This window comes from Rhamphochromis longiceps, linkage group LG23 (assembly GCF_057381845.1).
Source record: "Rhamphochromis longiceps isolate RC_006_pf linkage group LG23, R_longiceps_female_GT1.1, whole genome shotgun sequence".
In the NCBI taxonomy this organism is placed as follows: Eukaryota; Metazoa; Chordata; class Actinopteri; order Cichliformes; family Cichlidae; genus Rhamphochromis; species Rhamphochromis longiceps.
Window position 1 is genome coordinate 42,440,504 of NC_140578.1, and position 23,109 is coordinate 42,463,612.

At 40.2% G+C, this 23,109-nt stretch overlaps 1 protein-coding gene across 2 annotated transcripts in view; it reads left to right on the forward strand.

Annotated features, from left to right (window-relative positions):
* LOC146642693 (protein FAM184A-like) overlaps window positions 1–22,377 on the forward strand; it is an 81,820-nt gene extending 59,443 nt beyond the window's left edge. The window contains exons 17-24 of one of the 2 annotated variants that reach the window (XM_085398892.1): window positions 2,698–2,851; window positions 3,413–3,540; window positions 3,666–3,850; window positions 5,792–5,938; window positions 6,102–6,219; window positions 6,971–7,075; window positions 12,039–12,406; window positions 14,944–22,377. In XM_085398892.1, coding sequence (XP_085255018.1) covers window positions 2,698–2,851; window positions 3,413–3,540; window positions 3,666–3,850; window positions 5,792–5,938; window positions 6,102–6,219; window positions 6,971–7,075; window positions 12,039–12,406; window positions 14,944–15,058 — 1,320 coding nt within the window. In that variant the 3' untranslated portion in view covers window positions 15,059–22,377. The remainder of the gene's footprint in view (window positions 1–2,697; window positions 2,852–3,412; window positions 3,541–3,665; window positions 3,851–5,791; window positions 5,939–6,101; window positions 6,220–6,970; window positions 7,076–12,038; window positions 12,407–14,943) is intronic. The other variant, XM_085398893.1, reaches the window with a different exon arrangement.
* The last annotated feature ends 732 nt before the right edge of the window (window positions 22,378–23,109 follow it).

The window sequence follows — 23,109 nt, forward strand, 5'->3', positions numbered from 1 at the left end:
GAAAAGAAAAGTAGAGCAAGTTCTAACTAACTTCTCGGGGGCTTTTACTAAATACATTACAGTAGCCTTTCTTGTTCCACTGTGGACTTCACTGCAGTCTTCTTTGAACTCATCTGTTTGTACACACAGTAAAAGTGCGACGAGGACAGTTTCAACAGCCTCACTAGTGCAGCAACAACAGCTGCTAAATGCTACCATCGTTCACTAACAAGTGCTGTGACTGAAGCAATAATGTGCTGCAGTAATTCTAGTAGCAAAAATGCCTAACTAAATTAATAAAATCTGTGATTTTAAATATGATTTAAGCAGCAAACCTTTGACTACTGAATGCAGCATTTGAGAGATTTACTGTTGCTTTGTACTGTAGTATTAACGTGACTCTAGAACACTGTATGTTGGTGGATCCTGTATGGCTAGGCTGGAGTTTGGTGTTGCAGAGATTTCAGGGTGACGATTTTTTATAAAATTTGGTTTGATCTGTCACCTCAGCCGAGTCTGGCATCAATAAATGTTCAGTTTAACTCAGTCTTATTTATATAGACCAGCACAAGTCACTTCAAGGCACTTTATATTGTAAGATAAAGAAAATAATACAGAGAAAACCTCAACAATCAAACAACTCCCTTTGAAGAAGCACTCCCTTTGAAGAAGAGGCAAAAGTGGGAAGGAAAAACTCCCTTTTAACAGGAAGAAACCCCCAGCAGAACCAAGCTCAGGCAGGGGCAGCCATCTGCTGCGACTGGTGTGGGTGAATGGATTTGATAGTTAACTCAAAAACAGGATGATGATGTACCGTACTATTAGCTAGTATTTTTTACCTATGTGATTAAAAATGACTACAAGGCAACATTTGAGCAGAAAATATATTTTATATATTTTCTTCAAGTCATCCAAAGCACATGTGACAACTGCAGCAATAAAACTATGAAAAGGTTAGCACTGCATGTGAACCATGATTGGTATTCTGTCCAAAGCTAGCTCTGCTTATAGGTTGATTTAGCTGCTTGAACAGCAGAGTAAGCAGTGACCTTGTGTTGAAGTAATGTTGACTGAGATTTCTTGAAGAAATGTTTTTGACTAAATCCATCAATACAAGAGCGTGAAACAACACGTAAAACAAGACCACTCAGAGAGCGCAACTATCAAAGGGCAGGTTTATTAACACTGATGTTTTATTACAACATGATGATGTCAACCCGTTATGTCATCATGGTGACATCATAGCAACATCATAGGGACAGCAGTCAAGCTCATGTTTAGCCAGCATATGTAATCATGTCCCCCAAGGCCTAATATGTTGCTGTTATCGGTATCACCATCACAGAAAATCTGAAAATGCTGTTTTGAAAACTGTGGACAAACAGACAGAGTACACACTCCCTCCATTAGGGAGGAGAACAAACTAAAAACTTGCTGCTAAACTTAAATTAAAGAATTAAAGTGTCCTTTAGCTGTCTATCGGCAGGAGAGTAGAGAATTGTGCTTCAGTAGCTGATATATCCACAATGTCGCTTCCCGTGAACTTTGTAATACACAAGTAAACGCCTATTACCATTATAAAAAAAATGAAAGAAAAAGACTGACAAAAATAAGAGTTGACCTATCGTTTTACTTTTAAATCATCAAATTAGTTCATGTGCTCCTCTGGCTGTATCCTGTGTCTTTTTATAGTTCTGTAAAAATGTGACTTTCAGTACAGAAATCTGCAGCTGCTGTTCCTCTCTTTTCACCTGTGTTCTTATCTACTTTTTTTTTATGTATGTAGCAGTCTGTGATCAGCAAAAGTCCTTAAAATAGTGCTTTATAAGAGGTACACAACTTGATTTGTCGTCCTGGGAGCTTCTAGTGTCTGACGTTATTTCTTCCAGAGAGGAAATTATAGTGTGGAAGGTGCTGCAATTTGAATTTCCAATATAGTCCACAGCACAGCAATGATTACGTGTAGCAGAGTATCCATTGTGAAGTTCAGCGAGTGCTGGTCAACAAAACTACTTGAGACCAAGTAAAAAAGTTTTTGAGCTTTTCTAATATTGTTTAATGATCCTTTTATGTCTGCCACAGAGTCAAGAAGTGTAGAAGATTCATAGCACAATCAAACCCCTGAGGAAATTCCCGGCTTTCTGAGCCATTTTATTTGGATCATTTACTTTAATTTCACCAATTTTCTTGTTAAGTAATATTAAAATGAGCCAAACGATATAAATTATGGTTGAGGTAGTTTTTTTTTCCGTTATGTGGCACTGAGAGGATGTGTCAAAAAGCTCAGTGATTTTATACTTACACTCTTTAGTCATTTTCAGCCTGTTGATGGATCTCGCTGTCAGTTCTGCTTCCTGAAGCTGAGTAGCTTCCTTTTTTTATGCAGTACATAGTGGGACAGTCTCCAAAAGTCTTTGTGTGTTCTTAATATTGTCACTTTTCCTGTGCCAGTCTGTTACTCAAAACCAGCTTGGAGCTGTGGTTCGATTACACTGTTCATTTTCTCTCTTTGTCTTCTGGCTTTCTTTTTACAACATTTCACTTTTATTTTTCAGCCAAAAATAAAAAGGAAATATTGAGTCAGACATCCAAACTACACTTTTCTCAAAACCATATTTTTCATGTAACATATTGTGTCTTGTCATCTTCGTCCTTTCTCTTCTCCTTCCTTTCCGTCCCTCTATCCTCTTTAATCTCCCTCGCCGTGCCGTCTGCCAGGCCCTCGAGGAACGTCTAAAGCAGGAGCAGCGGGAGGAGGTTCACGCTTTGAAGGAGGCCCACAGGAGGACTTTAGAAATCCTCAGACAGCAGTCGGACCAGGAGCTGCAGACACTGCGATTTGAATTGGAGGACGAGGGGAAAGCAAAGCTGGGTAAATGATGATAGATATAGTAAACGTGGCTTTGACACGTCTAGGTTTGTAGTTATCGATCGGGGTTGTTTCCACACTGCCAGGCTCGCTCTGTGGCGTGGTTTTAAATTGCAGCAATGATTTTTTCCCCACCCTTTGGTGATTGTGTTTCTACCTACTGAGACGTTCTGGTTCTGTTTCGGCCTGCTGTGATGATGTTTTTGTCCATAGTGATTACAACAAAATCACCTTCATTATCTGCCTATTGCTGTTTAGAAGAATAGGAGAAGAAAGAAACATTTGGTGGTTAAATCGTAAGACGCTTTAGGAAACCAGGATGAAATTAACTAATGGTGAAATCAGCTTTCTGAGATCTGTGAACATGTGCTAGGTGATAAAATTGATCTCAGTAGTTGCCTCCAATATTAAACCAACTAAAAGAATAAGTCGTGAAAGTACGATGTAGGAAAGGAGTCACAAAACATGAGAATATCTTTCATTTCTTCGCACTGTTGTCATTTTTCTACATAAACTACATAAGAAATGATCCCTCACATTACCTGTGGCGTCTCTTTCCTGCAGCCTCTCTTCGTGCAGAACTGAACCACCTCCACGCGACAGCCATCGAGCATCTGAAGCAAATCCACCTCAAAGAACACGCTGCCACCAAACGAGAGCTAGAGAAAGCCATGGAGCACAGCCAAAAGCAGGTGACACTGACAGTGGTTTAGTTCTGTTTTTGTTCTTGTCTCTCAGTGTTTCGCCCTAAGTGATCTCAAGGTTTAAAAGCCTTCTAGCAAATAACTGCCTATTCTGTCTTATGTGCATCCTCTAGGAACAAGATCTCTTAATTCGTATCTCAGACCTGCAAGCGGAGCTGTGTTCCCGTAGCAACCGTATCACCGATCTGGACCATGAGATTCACTCTCTGAACGAGACCATCGACACGCTAACCAGAGAGCTGGAGCTGAAGGGCAAAGAGGTGCTGCGGGTCCGCAGCGAAGCTAACCATCAGATAAGGTTCAGTAGCTCAGCAGACATTATCCTCCCATTACCCTTAAATACTCTTGCTTATATAAGAGTATTTAAGTAAATAATATTTGTGAAATTTTTGCATCAACCATCCAATTTTAAATATGCATTCACAGCATAAAACTAGAATTTCACAGCTGCCTTTTAAGTAAAGATGACATCACATTTGTGAAATCATGTTAAACTTGCGTCTGTATTTTTAGTCTTTTTCTGAGGATTTACTGAAAAAAGTCACGTTTATTCATAAGTGCAGTTTTTTCAAGCCACTTTACATTAGACGTGTTTTTCACAGTCTAAAAATATATTTTTATTTCATTTTCACATATGTAAATTTTTTTCCAGTGTAGCTCTGTCTGACCATTTCAGTTAAAACACCAGTACTTTGTTTATTGAAGCCATAGCTATATAATACCCAGTAAAACAACAAAGTCTATAGATGTCCAGATCTATCAGTGTAAGCATTTATTTATATTAATACTGTATTCTGATCAGTTTCTGGTGAACTTTAAACATGTTTTGCTCTAAATCAAGCACAGCGTTATCAGCATCATGCTTTAGATAAAGTGGGTAAAGGACCTCTCAGCTCAGAGTTTCATGTTTTACACGCCTGCTTCCACAACTCCAGCCTATCTGTTCTAAGCCAGCAGAGTTTGTATTGACTTAAAATGAATCAGTGTTGCCTTCCAGCTTTACGACAGGCAGTATAAAAGATGGATGTAGCTACCATGAAGACATTCATGGTATTTAATTGCCATCTTGGTTTGGAGCAGGGCTTGGTCTGTCTGCATATTATACCCTCATTGTCAGTCACAGGTGGCTAGCCAATCAGCATAGCCCAGATAATCCTCCGTTTTGGAACATGGGATGATCAAGATTTACAAAACAGACTTAATTTTTTATTTAATAAGATCCAAAATTGGCTCATAAACTCAGCAGGAAAATGTTTATAGAGGTCAACACACAAACCATAGGTTTCTGTAGGATCCAGTCTTTTTGTAGCCACCACTGTCGCCATCTGGTGGCTAGAATGCAAGTTAAGGCACTCGTGCACTGGTTTCATTTTTCTTGCGTGGAAAAACGCCACAAAGTCTTTTGCCTACCGCATTTTGACTCCCGTGCTCTTTTTTATAACCTAAAGACCACTGTGACTATGTTTGCTTCTCCAGCTTTAATGAAGTATTCCAACAGGGTAAATGTCAGCGTCTTTCAAGCTTAATTTGTTGTTCGTAACACAGACTTTCTGTCATATTTGTCTGCCCCAATGTGAGAAAACACTAATTATATTAGGATAGTTTTTTTTAAATTAAAATTCCTCAAGAATTGCTGAAATGCCCTTTTCTAGTGGTTTGAGTGCTACTGTCCAGGGTTAAGCTTGTAAAAACAGTTACTTTAATGAGTGAGTGATGCTAAAAAGAAAATGTGAAAGCAAAACCACAGCCATTAAAGACGGATGTTCGTCCGCTACTCGTGCAAGCGTTGGCAGCCTGTGCCAGTAACCCTGGCTCTGCTTCTTCACATTTCTTATAGGAAGTTTAATTCTAATGGTCCCCATATGTAAATGAAGCACACTCTTCATTACGTTCTTTAACTTAGATTGCAGACACATAAATTAACACTCTGACATTGACACAGTAAGCACTGAGGGACCGGATGCTCCCTGTACCAGCTGTGCTTTGTGTCCCAGCAGAGTTCACTTTGCAGCTGCACATCTTGCTGTCGGCCTCTATAATTTACTGAAATGCGATGTCAATGTCACAGGTCCCCCTTCCGGGAAATTAAATGTACTGGTATAGAGGCAGAGGAAAAGTCCCAAAGTGATTATTATTTAAGTGTAAACTTGTGATACTTGGTGGCACTTTAGGAAATATGCATCTAGCAGAAAAGTTCGCCTAATGATTTATTCATTTATGACTTCTGTCTTTGCTGCAGAGCTCATGAACAAGACCTTGCAAAGAGACACGAGCGAGAGATGGGGGAGCTCAATGCAATCCATCAGAGAGAAACACAAATCATGCTGGCTGACTTCAACAAGGCCCAGGAGGTCCTCAAAGACAAGATTTCTGCTCTACAAATACTGTAAGACATAAAACCGTGTGATGAAACCTCTTCTGTGGCTCTTTTGGGCTGCTACTGTTTCAAGATAGATCAAAGTTGTCTCTGTTTTGTCTTCCTTTTGTCTCTCTGGTGCCACACTTTGTTCCTGTTTATTTAACTCTTAATGTTTCCTGGGTGCGTCCAGGTTGGAGGGCACAGAGGACAAGTTAAGAAACAGAGAAAGCCGACCAGAAGACCTGCATGTGATCGCAGAGCTCAGAGAGATGGTGACTGAAAGAGAAGCTCTGGTCAAAAAGCTGGTGGTGAGTAGACGCGGGGGTCCATGAGTCCAGATCTTGGCATGGGATAGTCTCTGAGGAGTAAACTGAAAAATAGACATGCAGTTCGTGAGAAAGTCTAAATCAAGGATTAATCGCTGGAAGCGAGGTCAAACATTCAACAGTTCTCAGGGTTAAAAATGTATTTCTTTGAAAGTTCCTTCATCTGACTGCATATAAGGGTCTCGACCAGCAGATGTTGTTTACTTAGGAAAGAAAAGTTAGCGAGCAAGCTGCGTCTTTGGGATTTGATAAAGATCCTGCGATGCAGTTAAATGTTGATAAGCAGAACTCGGTTTGAGCGATGTCTCTACTTCTTCACTCTCACTCCTTGTGCGTGGCCCTTCGAGGCACTGTGGAGGACCTGTGTCTTTGCAGCATGCTGCTGATAACTTCATGAAGTCTTAATGTGGAACCGCCCTTTGTGGTTCTGCTGTGTGTCAGTCGGGATCTCAGTAGACTTTTTTCAAGATGCTGATCCACAAGTCACTTTGTTATTCTTTAAATTATGAATCCATGTGTGTAAACAGGATCGTGTATGTGCGCTTGCTTATCCTTCGAATGCAGGACAGTGAGTCAAGAAATTATTGATTTGGTGTAGTTTTAGTTGAAAATACTGAGGGAATGCAAACTGTGACTATTAAAAATGTGTGTTGGCAAACAGACAGAAGAATAGTGGAGTGTGTTTTGATTGGGGTGGAGTTTGACTGCAACATGTTGTCATTTTTTTATATAGGATGACAAGAAGTTCTACCAGCTGGAGTTGGTCAACCGAGAGACGGGATTCAACAAGGTCTTTAACTCCAGTGCCAATGTCGGTGTCATCAACCCTCTTATTAAGGTGAGTGGGCTCATTCCACACTGCTTTTTTTCACTGTGAATGGTGTGGATGCTTCAGTCTTACAGCATACCAAACTTCTGTACAGCTGAAGTCATCTGCTTCACCTATTTACCCGGTAAGTATTAAGTCGTTTTCACACATGAACTCTGGTGGTCCCTTCTGACATGTAGCGCACAGCAGGACATACGATGCCTGCTCGCTTGCTTTTAACTCTCTAGATAATTGCCTGCATTTAGTTAATTGCCACAAACAAGGACCACACGGGTTAAAAAGAAAACACTGTTTAATGCCGTTCCCACTGCTGATATTGAAAAGTTCAGGCCTGCCGTGCATGTGTGAAAACGGCTTAAATGTATGACTGAGTGTTTTACTGTAAGGATCTATCTTTAACACTGTATGAACTCCAGAGAATGTAAAGACCCACATCCACGTACCAAACACATATTTCTTATCATTTATTACATACTCAAACACCCAACATATGATATATAGTGCAAATGTACTGAGATCATCCTTGAAGATAAATGGAAGTAATCCCCTTGAGTCATAAATTCAAACCAGTGAAACCTGTAAAGGTGAGCTGCACTCTGCAATGAATCAACTCATCCAACAGGCTGAGGATTGGAGAAACACCAGGGCAGTCACTGCATGCGTCTTGGCATAGTTACCCAGCTTTGTTTACAGCCGCCAGATGAAGTTATTGATCATTATCCCGCCTAATGAGGGTAGCAAACATAATTTATCCATATAAACTATGTTTCTTTATTATGTAGAAATAGATTTGCAGCAAGAGAAAAGCACAAGGACACTAAAACCTTCTGTGTTGCTATTGTACCTGATTATCTTCACGCATTGTTCTGCTACCAGCTGTAAGAAAAGAAGAATGTTTGCGGCCCGTGTGCTTGTGTAATCTTCTTGTCTTCCTCTTTATGCTCCCATTTTTTCGTCTGTTGTCTGAGCGCCATTGAGCGTTCTTCCTGAAACCTGGTGCCCATTGCACACGACTCATGATAACTGTTATCTTTGTACAAAGCTGCTCATCATCCTTCATGTGTGAACACAGCTGTCACAGCTTCAGTTTGAGTCATTCAAGAACAATAACACTTGATTTCAGTATCATAACATCAGCTCATCGTCTCCTCATTTCCATCCTCCTCCTCCTCCTAATCGTGCCTGTGTTGCTCGCTGTGGGTTGTTTATATTGAATAACATATGCATCTTCAGTCCTTCGCTCACACGTCTAAGCTTCCAATGTGTAGGAATGGAAAATCTCTCAGTTTGCCAACTAGTGGGGATATCAAGAAAGTGAGGAAGATAGCAGCTCTCTCTCTCCAGCAAGTCCCCTCAGGGAACACTGAGAGATTATTCAAGGCTACTCTGTGCCTATATTTTAATTTATGCTCTTTTTTTCATGCATTCTTTGCTGACTTGCGCTAAACATATTTGGTTGATCCCCTACAAAAATATTGCAATGCCAGTGTGTAGAAAATATATTAATGAGGTTTTGCTGCTGCTTGTTATAATATGTAATCTAGTGCATTGTGCATTTGGCCATATGATAAACCCTTGTGACAGCCGTCCAGTGACAGTCGAGGAAATGTACTTTTCGCCGTACACCGACCAGGCATAACATTATGGCCGCTGACAGCTGAAGTAAATAACACTGATTATCTCTTCATCATGGCACCTGTTAGTGGGAAATATCAGGGAGCAAGTGAATATTTGTCCCCCGAGCTGATGAAGGAGAAAAATGGTCAAGCGTGAGGATTTGAGCGAGTTTAACGAGGGACAAACTGTGATAGCTAGACGAACAGGTTAGAGCATCTCCAAAATTGCAGCTTTTGTGGGGTGTTCCCAGCCTGCAGTGGTCTGTATCTATCAAAAATGGTCCGAGGAAGGAACAGTGGTGAACTAGCAACAGGGTCATGGGTGGCCAAGGCTCACTGATGATTGGGTACAGAAGGCTGTCTGACCTGTGTGGTCCAAAAGATGATCTACTGCACCTCAAACTACAGTGGGGCAAAAAAGTATTTAGTCAGCCACCGATTGTGCAAGTTCCCCCACCTAAAATGATGACAGAGGTCAGTAATTTGCACCAGAGGTACACTTCAACTGTGAGAGACAGAATGTGAAAAAAAAATCCATGAATTCACATGGTAGGATTTGTAAAGAATTTATTCGTAAATCAGGGTGGAAAATAAGTATTTGGTCACCTCAAACAAGGAAAATCTCTGGCTCTCACAGACCTGTAACGTCTTCTGTAAGAAGCTTTTCTGTCCCCCACTCGTTACCTGTATGAATGGCACCTGTTTGAACTCATCATCTGTATAAAAGACACCTGTCCACAGCCTCAAACAGTCAGACTCCAAACTCCGCCATGGCCAAGACCAAAGAGCTTTCGAAGGACACCAGGAAAAGCATTGTAGACCTGCACCAGACTGGGAAGAGTGAATCTACAATAGGCAAGCAGCTTGGTGTGAAAAAATCAACTGTGGGAGCAATCATCAGAAAATGGAAGACATACAAGACCACTGATAATCTCCCTCGATCTGGGGCTCCATGCAAGATCTCATCCCGTGGGGTCAAAATGATCATGAGAACGGTGAGCAAAGATCCCAGAACCACACGGGGGGACCTGGTGAATGACCTGCAGAGAGCTGGGACCAAAGTAACAAAGGTCACCATCAGTAACACACTACAACGGCAGGGAATCAAATCCCGCAGTGCCAGACGTGTTCCGCTGCTGAAGCCAGTGCATGTCCAGGCCCGCCTGAAGTTTGCCAGAGAGCACATGGATGATACAGCAGAGGATTGGGAGAATGTCATGTGGTCAGATGAAACCAAACTAGAACTTTTTGGTATAAACTCAACTCGTCGTGTTTGGAGGAAGAAGAATACTGAGTTGCATCCCAAGAACACCATACCTACTGTGAAGCATGGGGGTGGAAACATCATGCTATAGGGCTGTTTTTCTGCCAAGGGGACAGGACGACTGATCCGTGTTAAGGACAGAATGAATGGGGCCATGTATCATGAGATTTTGAGCCAAAACCTCCTTCCATCAGTGAGAACTTTGAAGATGAAACGAGGCTGGGTCTTCCAACATGACAATGATCCAAAACACACCGCCCGGGCAACAAAGGAGTAGCTACGTAAGAAGCATTTGAAAGTCCTGGAGTGGCCTAGCCAGTCTCCAGACCTCAACCCCATAGAAAATCTGTGGCGGGAGTTGAAAGTCCGTGTTGCTCGGTGACAGCCCCAAAACATCACTGCTCTCGAGAAGATCTGCATGGAGGAATGGGCCAAAATACCAGCTACTGTGTGTGCAAACCTGGTAAAGACCTATAGTAAACGTTTGACCTCTGTTATTGCCAACAAAGGTTATGTTACAAAGTATTGAGTTGTATTTTTGTTATTGACCAAATTACTGACCTCTGTCATCATTTTAGGTGGGGGAACTTGCACAATCGGTGGCTGACTAAATACTTTTTTGCCCCACTGTAGTTGATGCTGATTCTGACAGAAAGGCGTCAGAGCATCACAGTTTGTTGACCAGACACGGTGATCATGGTGTCTTCTGGGAAACATTGTGATAAACGTTGTGTCCTGCCATCCATGTGGATGTTAATTTGACACGCACCACCTACCTAACCACTGTTGCACACCGTGTACATCCTTTCATGGAAACAGTATTCCTTGAAGGCTGTGGCACAGAATAATCTGCCCTGCCACAAAGAAGAAATGGTTTGAGGAGCACAACAAGAAGTTTGAGGTGTTGACTTGGCCTCCAAATTCTGGACCAATGCTGGACAAACTAGTCCAATCCGTGGATGCCCCTCCGCACCACTTACTGGATTTAATTCAAGGGTAGACCAATGCAATATTAGGCTGGTGGTCATAATGTTATGCCTGATCAGTGTATGTTGAAACATTTTAAGGCATAATCTCTGAAGAGACGATAACTAAAAATCTAAAAAAGATTGACGGTTGTGTTAGCAAAAGCTGCCACAAACTGTATTGTATTCCCCTACCATGTGGAAGGCGGTCCTTCCAGGTAAGATAATACAAGGTGTGATCAAAAAGTTCTATAAGCTTTACAAACAAAAAAATAAAAGCCACACATCCCAGATGAAATATTCCTGCTCTCCCACTGTGCACCTCTGGTCTACTTCTAACTTGGACTTTTAGATCACTGGGTGCCGTGTTCTGACCACTTTGTGGTCTCTGCAATTTTTTTGCACACAAAAATCTCAACTTCTGTGTCAAACTCACCAACCTTTTTGGATGAACATCATCACTGGTGATGAGTTGGGTCTCCAGCTATAAGAAGATGTGGTACATCAGGTCACAACCAACACCAGGAGCGTGCTTTTCTCTTTTTTTCCCAGTGTTGACACATCTGAGGGAGAAAAACATGGTGTACCTTAATATACCCACTCAAAGTGCACTGAAAACAGTTTTATTGGCCATACCAATGCAAACTTTGTATGACACTAGTTAGTTTTGACTCCCTCTGTCGTAAAATGAAACTGATATAGTGGAAGAGATCCAACATTAATACCTGAATCGAATAGGACGTAATCTTAAAATACCAGGAATGGTACTGGAGTTAGTCCAGACCTGCACGAGGAGATTCCTTGAAGAGGATCACAGTTCATTTTAAATCAGGTAAGATTTCCGCTTTTTATGAGTGGAATCACAGAACTTTTGATCACACTTAGTAGACTGGAATTTGAAAGATGCGTATAAGCACTTTACTCCTGCTCTTCACTGGATTTGCTTAGGCAGGGATGCAAGTTTAGGTTAAAGGTCATTATCTGAGATGATGCTAATAGCTTTAACCACTTTGGTTACCATGGAAACTACACAGCATGACAGGCACGTTGTTAAAACCAGTTAGTAGTTTGATCTGAGTTAGCTAAAGATAGCCGTTCATGTCTCGCCTCTCTATGTGTGTCTGTAGTCAAAAACAGGCAGCCAATCAGATCACCGCTTCACCAGCTTTCCTAGCCATTCAGCTCTCCGATTCGTCAGCCCTCCCACCATGACTCATGAAGGACAGGAAGAGGAGGGACGGGAGGTGGAGGAGGTAGGATCAGGAGGCCCTTTTGCGCCTCCTAACTCCCCCCTCCAGAGATCCCTCCCCCGACTTAGGAAACCCCTTCCCCTATTCAGCCCTTATCCTCCTGCTCCTCTTCCTCAGCATCCTCCTCCTCCTCCTCCTTCTTCTCCTCATCCTCCACATCATCCCATGCCAAGCCTTGCTCTTCCTCATGCTCCTCATCCTCAGGAATCTGTGGTGCAGCATCAGGGCCTGCAGAGCTTCGGGAGGTGAGAACTAAAGTGCATTTCTGCTACTGCTGCCCACCGTTCACCTTCACTTCACATATTCAAGCAGTGAATTATGTGATGTCTGCTGCTGCTTCCACTATCCCAATCTTTCACCTCACTTCTTAGTTTCCCTCCTTTCTGTCCTCACCCCCTCACCCTCAACCGAGGTGAGGTTTATATTTGATCAGCACTTATGGACCAGCTGTTACTCCTATTTTTTCCTTTTGTTCTGACAATGTCCAGAGATGAAATATGAGAGACAACTTCTTTTTCTTTCTGTTCTCTACTTTTTATCATTTTAATTTAGGCCCGAGCTAATACGAGTGCAGCATTGATCTTTTCATTTCACGGAACACTGCAGCCTCGCTCCATTACATCGGGGTCAACACCCAAAAATAATGAACATGTAATCTCTTTTTGATACATTACGCACATTAACATCACATTTTTCATTTTCTCAATGTGGCGCAATCAAAGACAGAATCATCTTTGAAATGCACTGTAAATCCTCGTAAAAAATATTTTACAAAAAGATGAGAACCAACCCGGAGACAGTGCACTTACAAATCAGTCTCAGTGGGACTTTAAACTGGGAGTGAAGCAAAGAGGCAAACAAATGATTGCTTTGAAAGCTTTGCAGCAACTTGCAAATGTAAAACTTGAAAGAGAAAGAAATAAGAAATAGTTTTGGGCTTTGTTCTCTCCACAGAAGGCAGTGGACAAACAAATGAAGGAGTTCTGTTTGCTGCGGCCGTTGATTAGAAATCATTGGGAGGTCTGAGGCTCGAGGGTATAAACTGCAGCTGAACCGCAGACTTTGTTTGAAAGTTCTCCAACTTTTTCCCATCTCGTAATCGAGCTGCAGTTTAGTTTAAAGCTGAAGTCTGTCATGTTTTTGTGTTGTTTTTTTACTTTACTGCTTCTTTTGTGCTCGTATTGTGCAATCTTGCTATATCTAAACAGTTACCAATCATTGCCACCACCCGTTATGCCATGGATCCTTAAAAGGAGCAGCCAACTATAACAAAAACTGTTTTTGTTCATTTAAAGTGTCCCAAGCTTTATGCAACATGTCCAAACTTCCACTGACCTGTGCACTGATTGCAGGCTCAGGAATAGCATGGAAACTGAAGCACCTGAGTAATATACATATGTGTCCGTACATTTACATCTACAGTGATTTACATTTGGCAGTAACCACTCTGCTCTGGGACTCCATTCTTCTGCTAACACATTCAAGGAAAGCATGGTGACTGTATCAGAGGGGTGGAGGTGGGTTGCAAAGTATCTTCCACAAAATCTGCAGAATAAGCAATGAAAAAACTTACAGGCAAGACAATAAATAAACCGATATTAACTATTTGTCAGTATGTCAGTATTTGCATTTGTAATGGCTTATAAATGTTCAAAAATAAAGAGACAGGAGAAAAAGTCTTTACCATAGTAAGAGTGTTGACATTAAAAGGTTTGTCCACTAGAGGGCAATCTGCAGGTAATCAGAGCACACTTGGGAGAGAATAAACAAGTAAATAAATAACCACTCAAACATTAAGGAAATCTGTTCGCATATTGTATGCCTGAAAGAAAATATCGGCTGATATGTCGGAATATCAGATTTTTTAAATCGCGAGTATTGATATTGATCTTAAAAATCCAATATTGCAGTTATGTTAGTTAAATGGTAAATGGCCTGTATTTATATAGCGCCTTACTAGTCCCTAAGGACCCCAAAGCGCTTTACATATCCAGTCATCCACCCATTCACACACTGGTGATGGCAAGCTACATTGTAGCCACAGCCACCCTGGGGCGCACTGACAGAGGCGAGGCTGCCGGACACTGGCGCCACCGGGCCCTCTGACCACCACCAGTAGGCAACGGGTGAAGTGTCTTGCCCAAGGACACAACGACCAAGACTGTCCAAGCCAGGGCTCGAACCGGCAACCTTCCGATTACAAGACGAACTCCCAACTCTTGAGCCACGATTGCCCCAGTTTCCAGAGGGAAGGGGGTCAGCATTGCTACCTGATAGCAAAAAGGTCCTATTGCTTCTCTTTTAGACTTATTTTGTGAATGAGCATCCCACCTCATCATGGTACACTGGTGGCATGTCCAATTCAGGATGTAGAAAAAGGATTTGGTGATTTGAAGTTTGCGTTATTTATAATTTTAGGTTTGGTGTTTTAGTCCCAAGCTCTCCTTTGTGCATGTGTCCTTAAATGTGGGCAGTCTAAGTCTATGTCCATGCTGGATTTTGGACATTACACCACCACTTCTTCACTTGTATGACATCGAGTAGGAGCACTCACTGGATCTCCCCCATTATGCTCTGACAGTGGCTGCTGCCAACGATCACAACAAACAAGGCAATCACTATTATTTTCTGTTCTGTGAAGCTCCCGAGCTTGTCAGCTAAAAATCTGTGACCATCTGATTGCATACATCTGTAAGCCTGTGAATTCCTGACAGAGCATTTCTCTGTCCTCGAGCTTCTGCCTCCTCATTATTCTAACAGATGTTTTTCTTCCCTCCCTCAGCCTTCCTGAAGCCAACTCTGCGACACCATCGGACCCTGCGCGGATGAATCCAGGAAAAAGCAAAGAATACGTCACAAAAGAAGAGGAGCTGTACGCCCAATACTTCACTTTCTGACTCGCTAAATCCCAACTGTGTCAAAAAAAGGAAGTAATGGGACAGAGAGCTAAAGTTGGACAGCGATCAAACTGCAGGTTTTCACAGTCATTTGGGCGACATGAATATGAGACGTCCTCTCCTCATTGCAGCACTCCCATCTGTCGTGTGCATTGCTGAGTGAATTTAACCTTAGGGCTTCCATACGTGGTGAGCACGATGAGCAGTGTGGCTTATCAGTGCTTCATCATGAAAGTGTGCATGGCAGAAAGAGGTGACATGAAACATTAGTATACAACGATTTGTCTTTTACATTTATGCCATCTGCTATTCTGCAAAAGTGGCCATTTGTATGAGCTCTCATGCTACCCAATGTGAAGAAAATTACAAGTTAGAAAGAATTAATGTCCTCTGAATTTAAATTTAATAATTTATATTACACTGAAGTTTAAATGCGTGGCATGCTCTGCAGAGATTTCCCAAAGGGAGTAGCATGTTTATTGATGGCGAAGCTGGTGCTTTTAATGATTCCATCTCATTCTTTTAAGATTTACCGGTTGCCAAGCGATGTGAAAATGTATCCTGTTGTATTTAAAATCTACAAATCAATATGAAGACTCTGATTAATAATGAGAGTAACTCTACACGGTGCTTTTTTGAACACCGTTCTTAGGGCTGCAGTTAATTACATTTTAATCTTGATCACAATTTTGGCTCCTAACAGCTAAAATGTATCACCTGCAAATCAAGTGCTCACTGAATCACTGCCTGCATGTGCCAATCACAGCTTCCTGGATTGTTCCTGGATGTAACCTGGACGAGTAACAACAAAACATGAACTACACAGACCAGATGTCAATATAAAATTCAAATGTCCGGCATGCTTTAAGCGGATCATCGTTATCATTATTTGGAAACACTTCAGATTTTTGGTTTTAATTGCTACAAAGCGACACAGCTAACTAACACTAGTGTACAGAATGCAGTAGTTTGTCATGACCCTACAGATGAATCATTAAATCATTAACTCCTTAATGCAAATCCAGAGCACATTTTAATGACCACTAAATCACTGTGACTTTTACTTTCAACAATATATTAAAACTAGAGATGGACCGATCCGATATTACGTATCGGTCCGATACTGACCTAAATTACTGGATCGGATATCGGAGGGAAATAAAAAATGTAATCCGATACGAAGTATCACAAAATCACCTCACAAAACGCGCTACTTGGCGTAACCCAGCTTGTCGCATGGGAGTAGTATGTGTCACGTGACAGAGCGGCTGTTGTCTGCGAGACCTGTCGGCGGTCTGTTGGCGCATTTGGAGCCTCGGTACATGCTTCCTAACTGCAGCATTTGATCTCAGAGAAAACTATTCCAGAAAAGTAAGTGTGTAAGTTCATCCCTGAATGTTTGCAGAGTATTTCCACGTTAAGCTTAACAACTGATATAGTGAGCCACAGCTGGACTGGCCATTGGAGTTCCATATTGAGGTGAAAAGGCAGCGATTTGTCCGGTACTTCAGCTAGAATTAAAAAAATAGACACAAAGCTGGAGTTATTCTGTCTTTGCTCCACAGTTGCATCTACTTCTCTCATTCGCTCCCCTTCCCTCTCCTGTTATTACTTCAAACATGAAACTGATCATGATCAGCTGATCGGCTTTTCTGTCGCAAGTCCCGTCTTTCTTATTTGTTTATCGCCCACTTTGTGCCAGAAAGAGGAGACCAGCGGGTAAACAACAGCAGCACGTTTAAGCGTGATAAGCTGTTGTTAGAATGTATTTAATATTAATTTCTAGTATCAGCTGATGTTTGCTGGAGCCACAGCTGTAAAGCTGCTGGTCATGATATTGGTTTGGTTATGTGGTGAGAGGGAAACATGAAGATGAAACCAGGAGATGTCCTTACTGAATCATCAGAGCTGAACAGGTGATGGAGAAACAGGTTTACCTTTTAGGTGACAGGAATGAGTTGAAGTTATGAACTGTTTCTGAGAGACAAATAACACCAGGATCCTTTTCTATGTAGCTGACAGCTGGTAACTGTGCAGGGGCGGGTCTAGCAAAGTTTTGTCAGGGGCCAGGTTGGACATTAACAGGGAAAAGGGGGGCACAAGGAAATACTTTTCTTTGTTATGTCATATATTCCTTTTTTAAAATTTTTACAGTTCAGTAAGTTATTTTTTTTTAAAACGTTTAAGCAGGATTTTAAACATAAATCACTTAGTTATGTTTAAAAACTTTGAATAAATAATTATCTGAATCTTACAACCAAAGTGGTCATCTGATTAAATGTATAGAAATACATTATTGTATATAGTAACTATTAAGTCTAATATACATCCTAGTAAGCTATAGTACTTTTTCCTTTGGGAAGGTACCATCTGTGCAGTCTGCAATTCTGTTGAAGAAAGATGTTGAATCTATTTAATTATTGTAGAAAAATAATTGATTTCTGTGCATTTGCTTTACACGTGCATTAAAGTTGATTATGTCGATTAAGCATCATGAGGTGGAGGGCGAGGGGTGGTTCCCTAATATTTTTGCTGGGAGTTGGCAACCCTATTAGTTAGGTTGCTTAATATTTCCACTAAGTACTCTTTAAAATACCAGAATAGGGAGGATGGTGTAGGTTTAAATTTATTAGATTGATCAGTGTTGCTGAACTATAAAATGTTTTGGGTGGAGTGTATTTTTTGCATACAGGTATAACTGAATAACTTCAGTCTCTTGTTTTTTTAAAACTTGAGTATGAACTTCTACAAAATGCAGCAAGATATTTATAAAAAAAAAAGTTTTATTGATTACAAAATACACTATATCGGATTCATGTCGGTATCGGCAGATATCCAAATTTATGATATCGGAATCGTTATCGGACATTAAAAAGTGGTATCGTGCCATCTCTAATTAAAACACACCTTTCACCTTTTGGTCACATCAAAATAAAACAGATGTGACGGTCAACACAAAAGTTTTCAGACATTTTTCATGGTGCATGTTGGAGGTTTATTTTTTCATTTCCAAAAACATAATTTGTTTATCACAATTCAGTGGGCTACATAGTGGAAACAAAAGTATCCATTCTATCACGCTAGTATCAATAGCGGGGTTGGTATCAATACTATCGATGTTTGATGATCCACCCTACCAAAATCAAATCTTTAAAATTAAAAAAGCATTTTAATGTTGGATTCAGTGGGCATTGACTTGATTTTGGAGCCAGCCCCAAGTGGCCATTTGGGGGACTGCTATTTTTACAATTTGGGGAGCTGCTTTGTTATTATTCAGCAGTCTAACTCAATGGGTTTTTTTTCCAACAAATATGATGAAATAACTTAACTGTAATAATCCTTAAATGTTCTGAACCCTTACCGATTTCAAACATTCAGAAAGTTTAGATAAACACTTGGTCTATATAAAATTATCATTTGAGCTCATGTAAATGTTCACGGTGTTGCAGGTACAATTGGTGCGTTAAACAAAGTTTGTCTTCACAGCTCATTAATGTGTCTTACAATTTGTTGTCTGACTAGAAGTGCTTTCAGAGTTCGGACAGGACAAAGTGATAATGCCTTGATACTTGCCTTTAGTCTTTAATACTGTAGGTCCATCTGTTGTATAAATATGCATTTGTCATTCAGACGTGATCTTGAGGGGATTGGCCTTGCTGTTCATTCAAGTTGTGTTTTTGGCATCTGCAGTATGATAAACTGGAGTGCGCCACAATAACGACACCAGCAAAAAGAAAAAGACTAACTTTAGCTTGCTGTCCCAACACTTTGACCGTGTACATACAATAAATGTTTGAAAGTCCTTTTCAGATCTCTGAGCTATCTGAGGGGTGCTTGATTTACCACTTCAGACGCCTCAACAGTCTCAGGAGGGGAAACATCAAGGTAAAGTGAATCAAGCACCCCTTATCTTTTTATTATTCAAGTATTTATATTGTAATAAGCTACTGTTTTTCTACGGTCTGTTTGTGACAATGGTAGCCCTGAGACGTTCAGAGGAAGAGTTCTGTCAGCGACACGCAGACATTGGTTGACTCCTAGAAACTTTTTTAATGCCAAGGAGTGTTTAGTTCATTACCAGCTAGGAGTTTGTGTCAGTGGCACAACTCTTGTTGCTGCACGTCTCTGCCTGCAGAGCAGACCGTAGAGCATGTGAAAACAGGAACACTATCATAATGCTGCTGTTGCTCACTTGAAATCTTTTCTTTGGTGTACTGTCTTGTTTTTTTGTTTCGTTTTTTGTTTTTTTTTACTTGACTTGAAAGTTTACATAGTTCCTTGTGATGAAGTCCATTCAGTAATCTGTACAGTTTCCAAACTGCATGGTCGTCATCAGCCTGAAAGAGGCTCTATTTGTTACTTCTTAAAAAGCGGATGGAGACAGTAATCTGAAGAGCTTACTTCCTCTCACAGTGAGTTCCACCTAACCACAGAGACACGTTTCAGCTCAGTGTGATCGATGATCGATGCTCGTCTTCCATAACAGGCTCGACTGAGGCTGCAGGTTTCAGGAAGTGTTTGGTCTTTCACCGTTTGAATTCATTGTTTAGGTGATGTAGGACGGGGGCAGATGAAAGGAAAAATCAACACCGAGTGTCATAATAGAACAATCTGTTGTGTGTGTAAAACTTATATATATTAATTCCATTTTAAAGTCTTTGCATATATTTGAAAGAAAGATTTAAGCAAAGGTTTATATTAACTTTGCTTTTGACTGGAAACTCCCAGTTTAAGATTATCTGTACCTCTGGGACTCACTTATTGACTTGTTTTGTCTTGCATCTCATGTGTTTGTTGGGTTTTTTTTCTGAGCCTGGCACAATAATTTCCAAGATTGTCATTCCCATCTCCTGGCTGGGGTTTCTGAGCTGGGCACACATTTAGTTTCAGTTAATTATGAACGCAGTCTGGACTGACTGTACAAGAAGAGAACAGGCATGACCCATGATAAATCATTGCGTTCATATTAAGATTTTTTTTTTAAATAATTATAATATTAGTGTCACCAGCGATCAGTCCTATCAGGGACGCAGAGGCCTTGTATTTACTTAAAACATCACTCCTATCTAAATTTACCCCAACTGCAGATTGTGGAAGCAGTCTATAATACCCTCAGTTTTTTAGTATGTGTGTGTAAGGTGTAAAAACTTTCATTTGTCAACAAAGCTTCTATAATGTGTGACATGTTGTGGAAAACTCATATTGTGAGAGTAGATGTTTGCAATCTGTCCATGAGGAGAAAGGTCCTCGATTATTAGTTCTCGCTGTCTCTCGAAGACCAGAATTGGCTCCAGAAGGTCTCATGTTTCTGCTCTCAGTGAAGCAACTACCAAGCATAAACAAGAAAAGCAATAATCAGTAATCAGCTCTTTTTTTGCGTGATATATATGTGTGTATCCATTTTCCTTTGCTCGTAATCATCATTCTGTTTTTGAATGTCCTTTAAGATCACACTACCCTTGATATCTGCAGATGCTCAGAGTTCAGGTGTAGTTAGTGGATCATTCATAAGAAACACTCAGTGTTCTTTCATTCTGCTCACTTAGGTGTATTTACCAAGCGTGACTGAAAGCAAGCTCGCAATTACAGCCTGGTCTATATCAATCTTCTCGTTTGATTGAAGCTAATATGACAGACAGGCTGTCTCATTAAAGTGAAGAGTTAAACACTTCCTGAAACCAGATTGAGACATGGTTGTCTGTATTTGTGGCATATGGGAAGGATGGCAAAAATGAGCCATTACATAAAGGAATGTGACAGAAAGTACTGCAGAGCATTCTGTGGCTGACCCTGATTCATTTTCATCAGGTTGAGAAAATAGATTTCTATAAACAGAGAACTGATCAAATGAGAAGTTTGGCGGTGGCGGCATAGTGTCCAACTGTCCCATATGACAAGAATGCAGCGTCATGACACCGAGGCTTTAGTTACGCCGAATGTCATCATTAATTACACTAAAAGGTCCCACTGTAAATACTGACCCATGACAAACCCCAGCAACGGACCAATACGTGAACGTAAACTGGCCATATCCTTCCTGGGATCCTGGCCACGGTACACCGAACCACAGCTGGTTCGTTCCTCCATGCACACTGTGAAGATTTATTCAGATAACTCTGCTTTGAAATCTCCATCCAACAATGCAGAAGCCTTCTGTTTCTTCTTAGAGCTAAGTTCTAATACATTTTCCTCACAATCACATCTGATTTTACTGCCTCTCCTTTCATTTTGCTTGAGCTCACAGCTCTTTCACTCTTTCAGTGCACACTTTAGTTGCATTGTTAACCCCAGCTGCAACCAAGAGGCACACCTTGGGGGACTGTCCTGATAGTTAGAAGATCGTTCCGGCACTTAGAGGCGTTTCACTCTCCAATCAGTTTTAAATTATTATACTATGGTTTAAAATCATAGAGAGACTTGAAAAATGCTCAAGAGAGGTAGCCGGTGGCTTGAAGCAGCTGTTGAGGAAGTAGTCAAAGATTTAATTCTTAGAAAATGATTTTCCTCATCAAGAGGAATTTTTCTGTTTGTTGCACAATTTATTTTTTTTAAATTGTTTTCTGAGCACTTTACGGACTTTTTGTCCATGTTTGTTTGAAAGTTGAGACGTGGAGATCGTTCAGCAGTTTCACCAGGTCCATTAAGTGGTATTTCTGGAGTTCTCAGATGTTCATATAGACGAATCCAGAACTAAATGGACATTATGGTGAGACTGATTAATTTTAATGAATGAACATATGGTACGGTCCTTTAAGTTTGACGTTATTTAGTGGTTTGACATAACCTAAAGGGATTATTTATTTATTTATTGCTGTTTTGTTTTTAGATTCAACATTATGTCCGTGTATTTGGTTTTGTCATTAAATGTACTATTTGTTTTGTACATTTTTTGTATATGCTTATATATTACTTTACTGAGTTGATACTTTAATTTGTTCTTACATGTCCTGCCTCTTCCATTACACATTTTCTTGGCTAATATAAGATATTGTCTTTAAAATTTTAGCTTTTCAAAATGAATTGGGATTCCTTGGTAATATCAAGCAGCCATTGGAGACCCATAGAAACTGCAGAATCTGCAGAGAAATTGAAGTAAGTCTGACATCGGTCCAGTTACAGGTAAATACAACAAATGTGTTGCACTTTGTAACAACTGAATTAAAAGGTAAATTAATGTCTCCCCTGTAATCTGTCACCTAATGATGTCTGTCTTGTCATTCTTTTGGAAGTAAAAAATATATACCAGTAATAACAATAACAATATTTATTTATATTTATATTAATTTCTGTTGTATGTTACAAAACAGTAAAATTATGATTGTGAGATAAAAAGCTGTTGTTGTGCAATTCTTATAAGATTTGTGTTGAATCTACATCTAAATATTAATGGTACTTTTTTGTACTCTGCACATATCTGAACTTGCAGTATTTGAGGATTTTGAAATACACAATTGGATATTACAGATATTTGTCTTTTCTGTTTCTATAAAAAAGAAAAAGTAATTTAGATCTTTTTACTTTTGTAAGCCACCAAATGAGGAACTTACTTTGGCTAGCTGCTAGCATGCACTGTATGCTAGGTTAGAAAAAGTTGGGGACAACTGCTCTTTACTTTTTTACTTATATAAACATGTCTTTTTATATTTGTTTAAGACTGCAAAGCATTTTTCAGTTGTTATTTAACCTACATATGTAGATTTTTAAATGTCAACACTTTTTTCAGAGTCTTGTTTTTTTTTCAGTGGCCATGACAAAAGCTAGCAGATTTTGTTGCTAACACTATGCTCAAAACAATTGTTCGGCATATGGTGTTCAGATTTATTGTTTTTTTGATTGACACTACAAGTAACTATGATCCAGTTAAGACAACAAATGGTGAAACAACTAAGAGAAAACTGGTCAAGGGAGATTTTCAGAAGGCTTTTTCACCCAGGTATTTTTCAACATTACTGAAATTATTACGGAAATTATCCATCTATAAACATTAATATGCATATTCTCAATATGTTTTGGGGCTTAAAAATCAAACATTTCTTCAGACTTGCAGACTG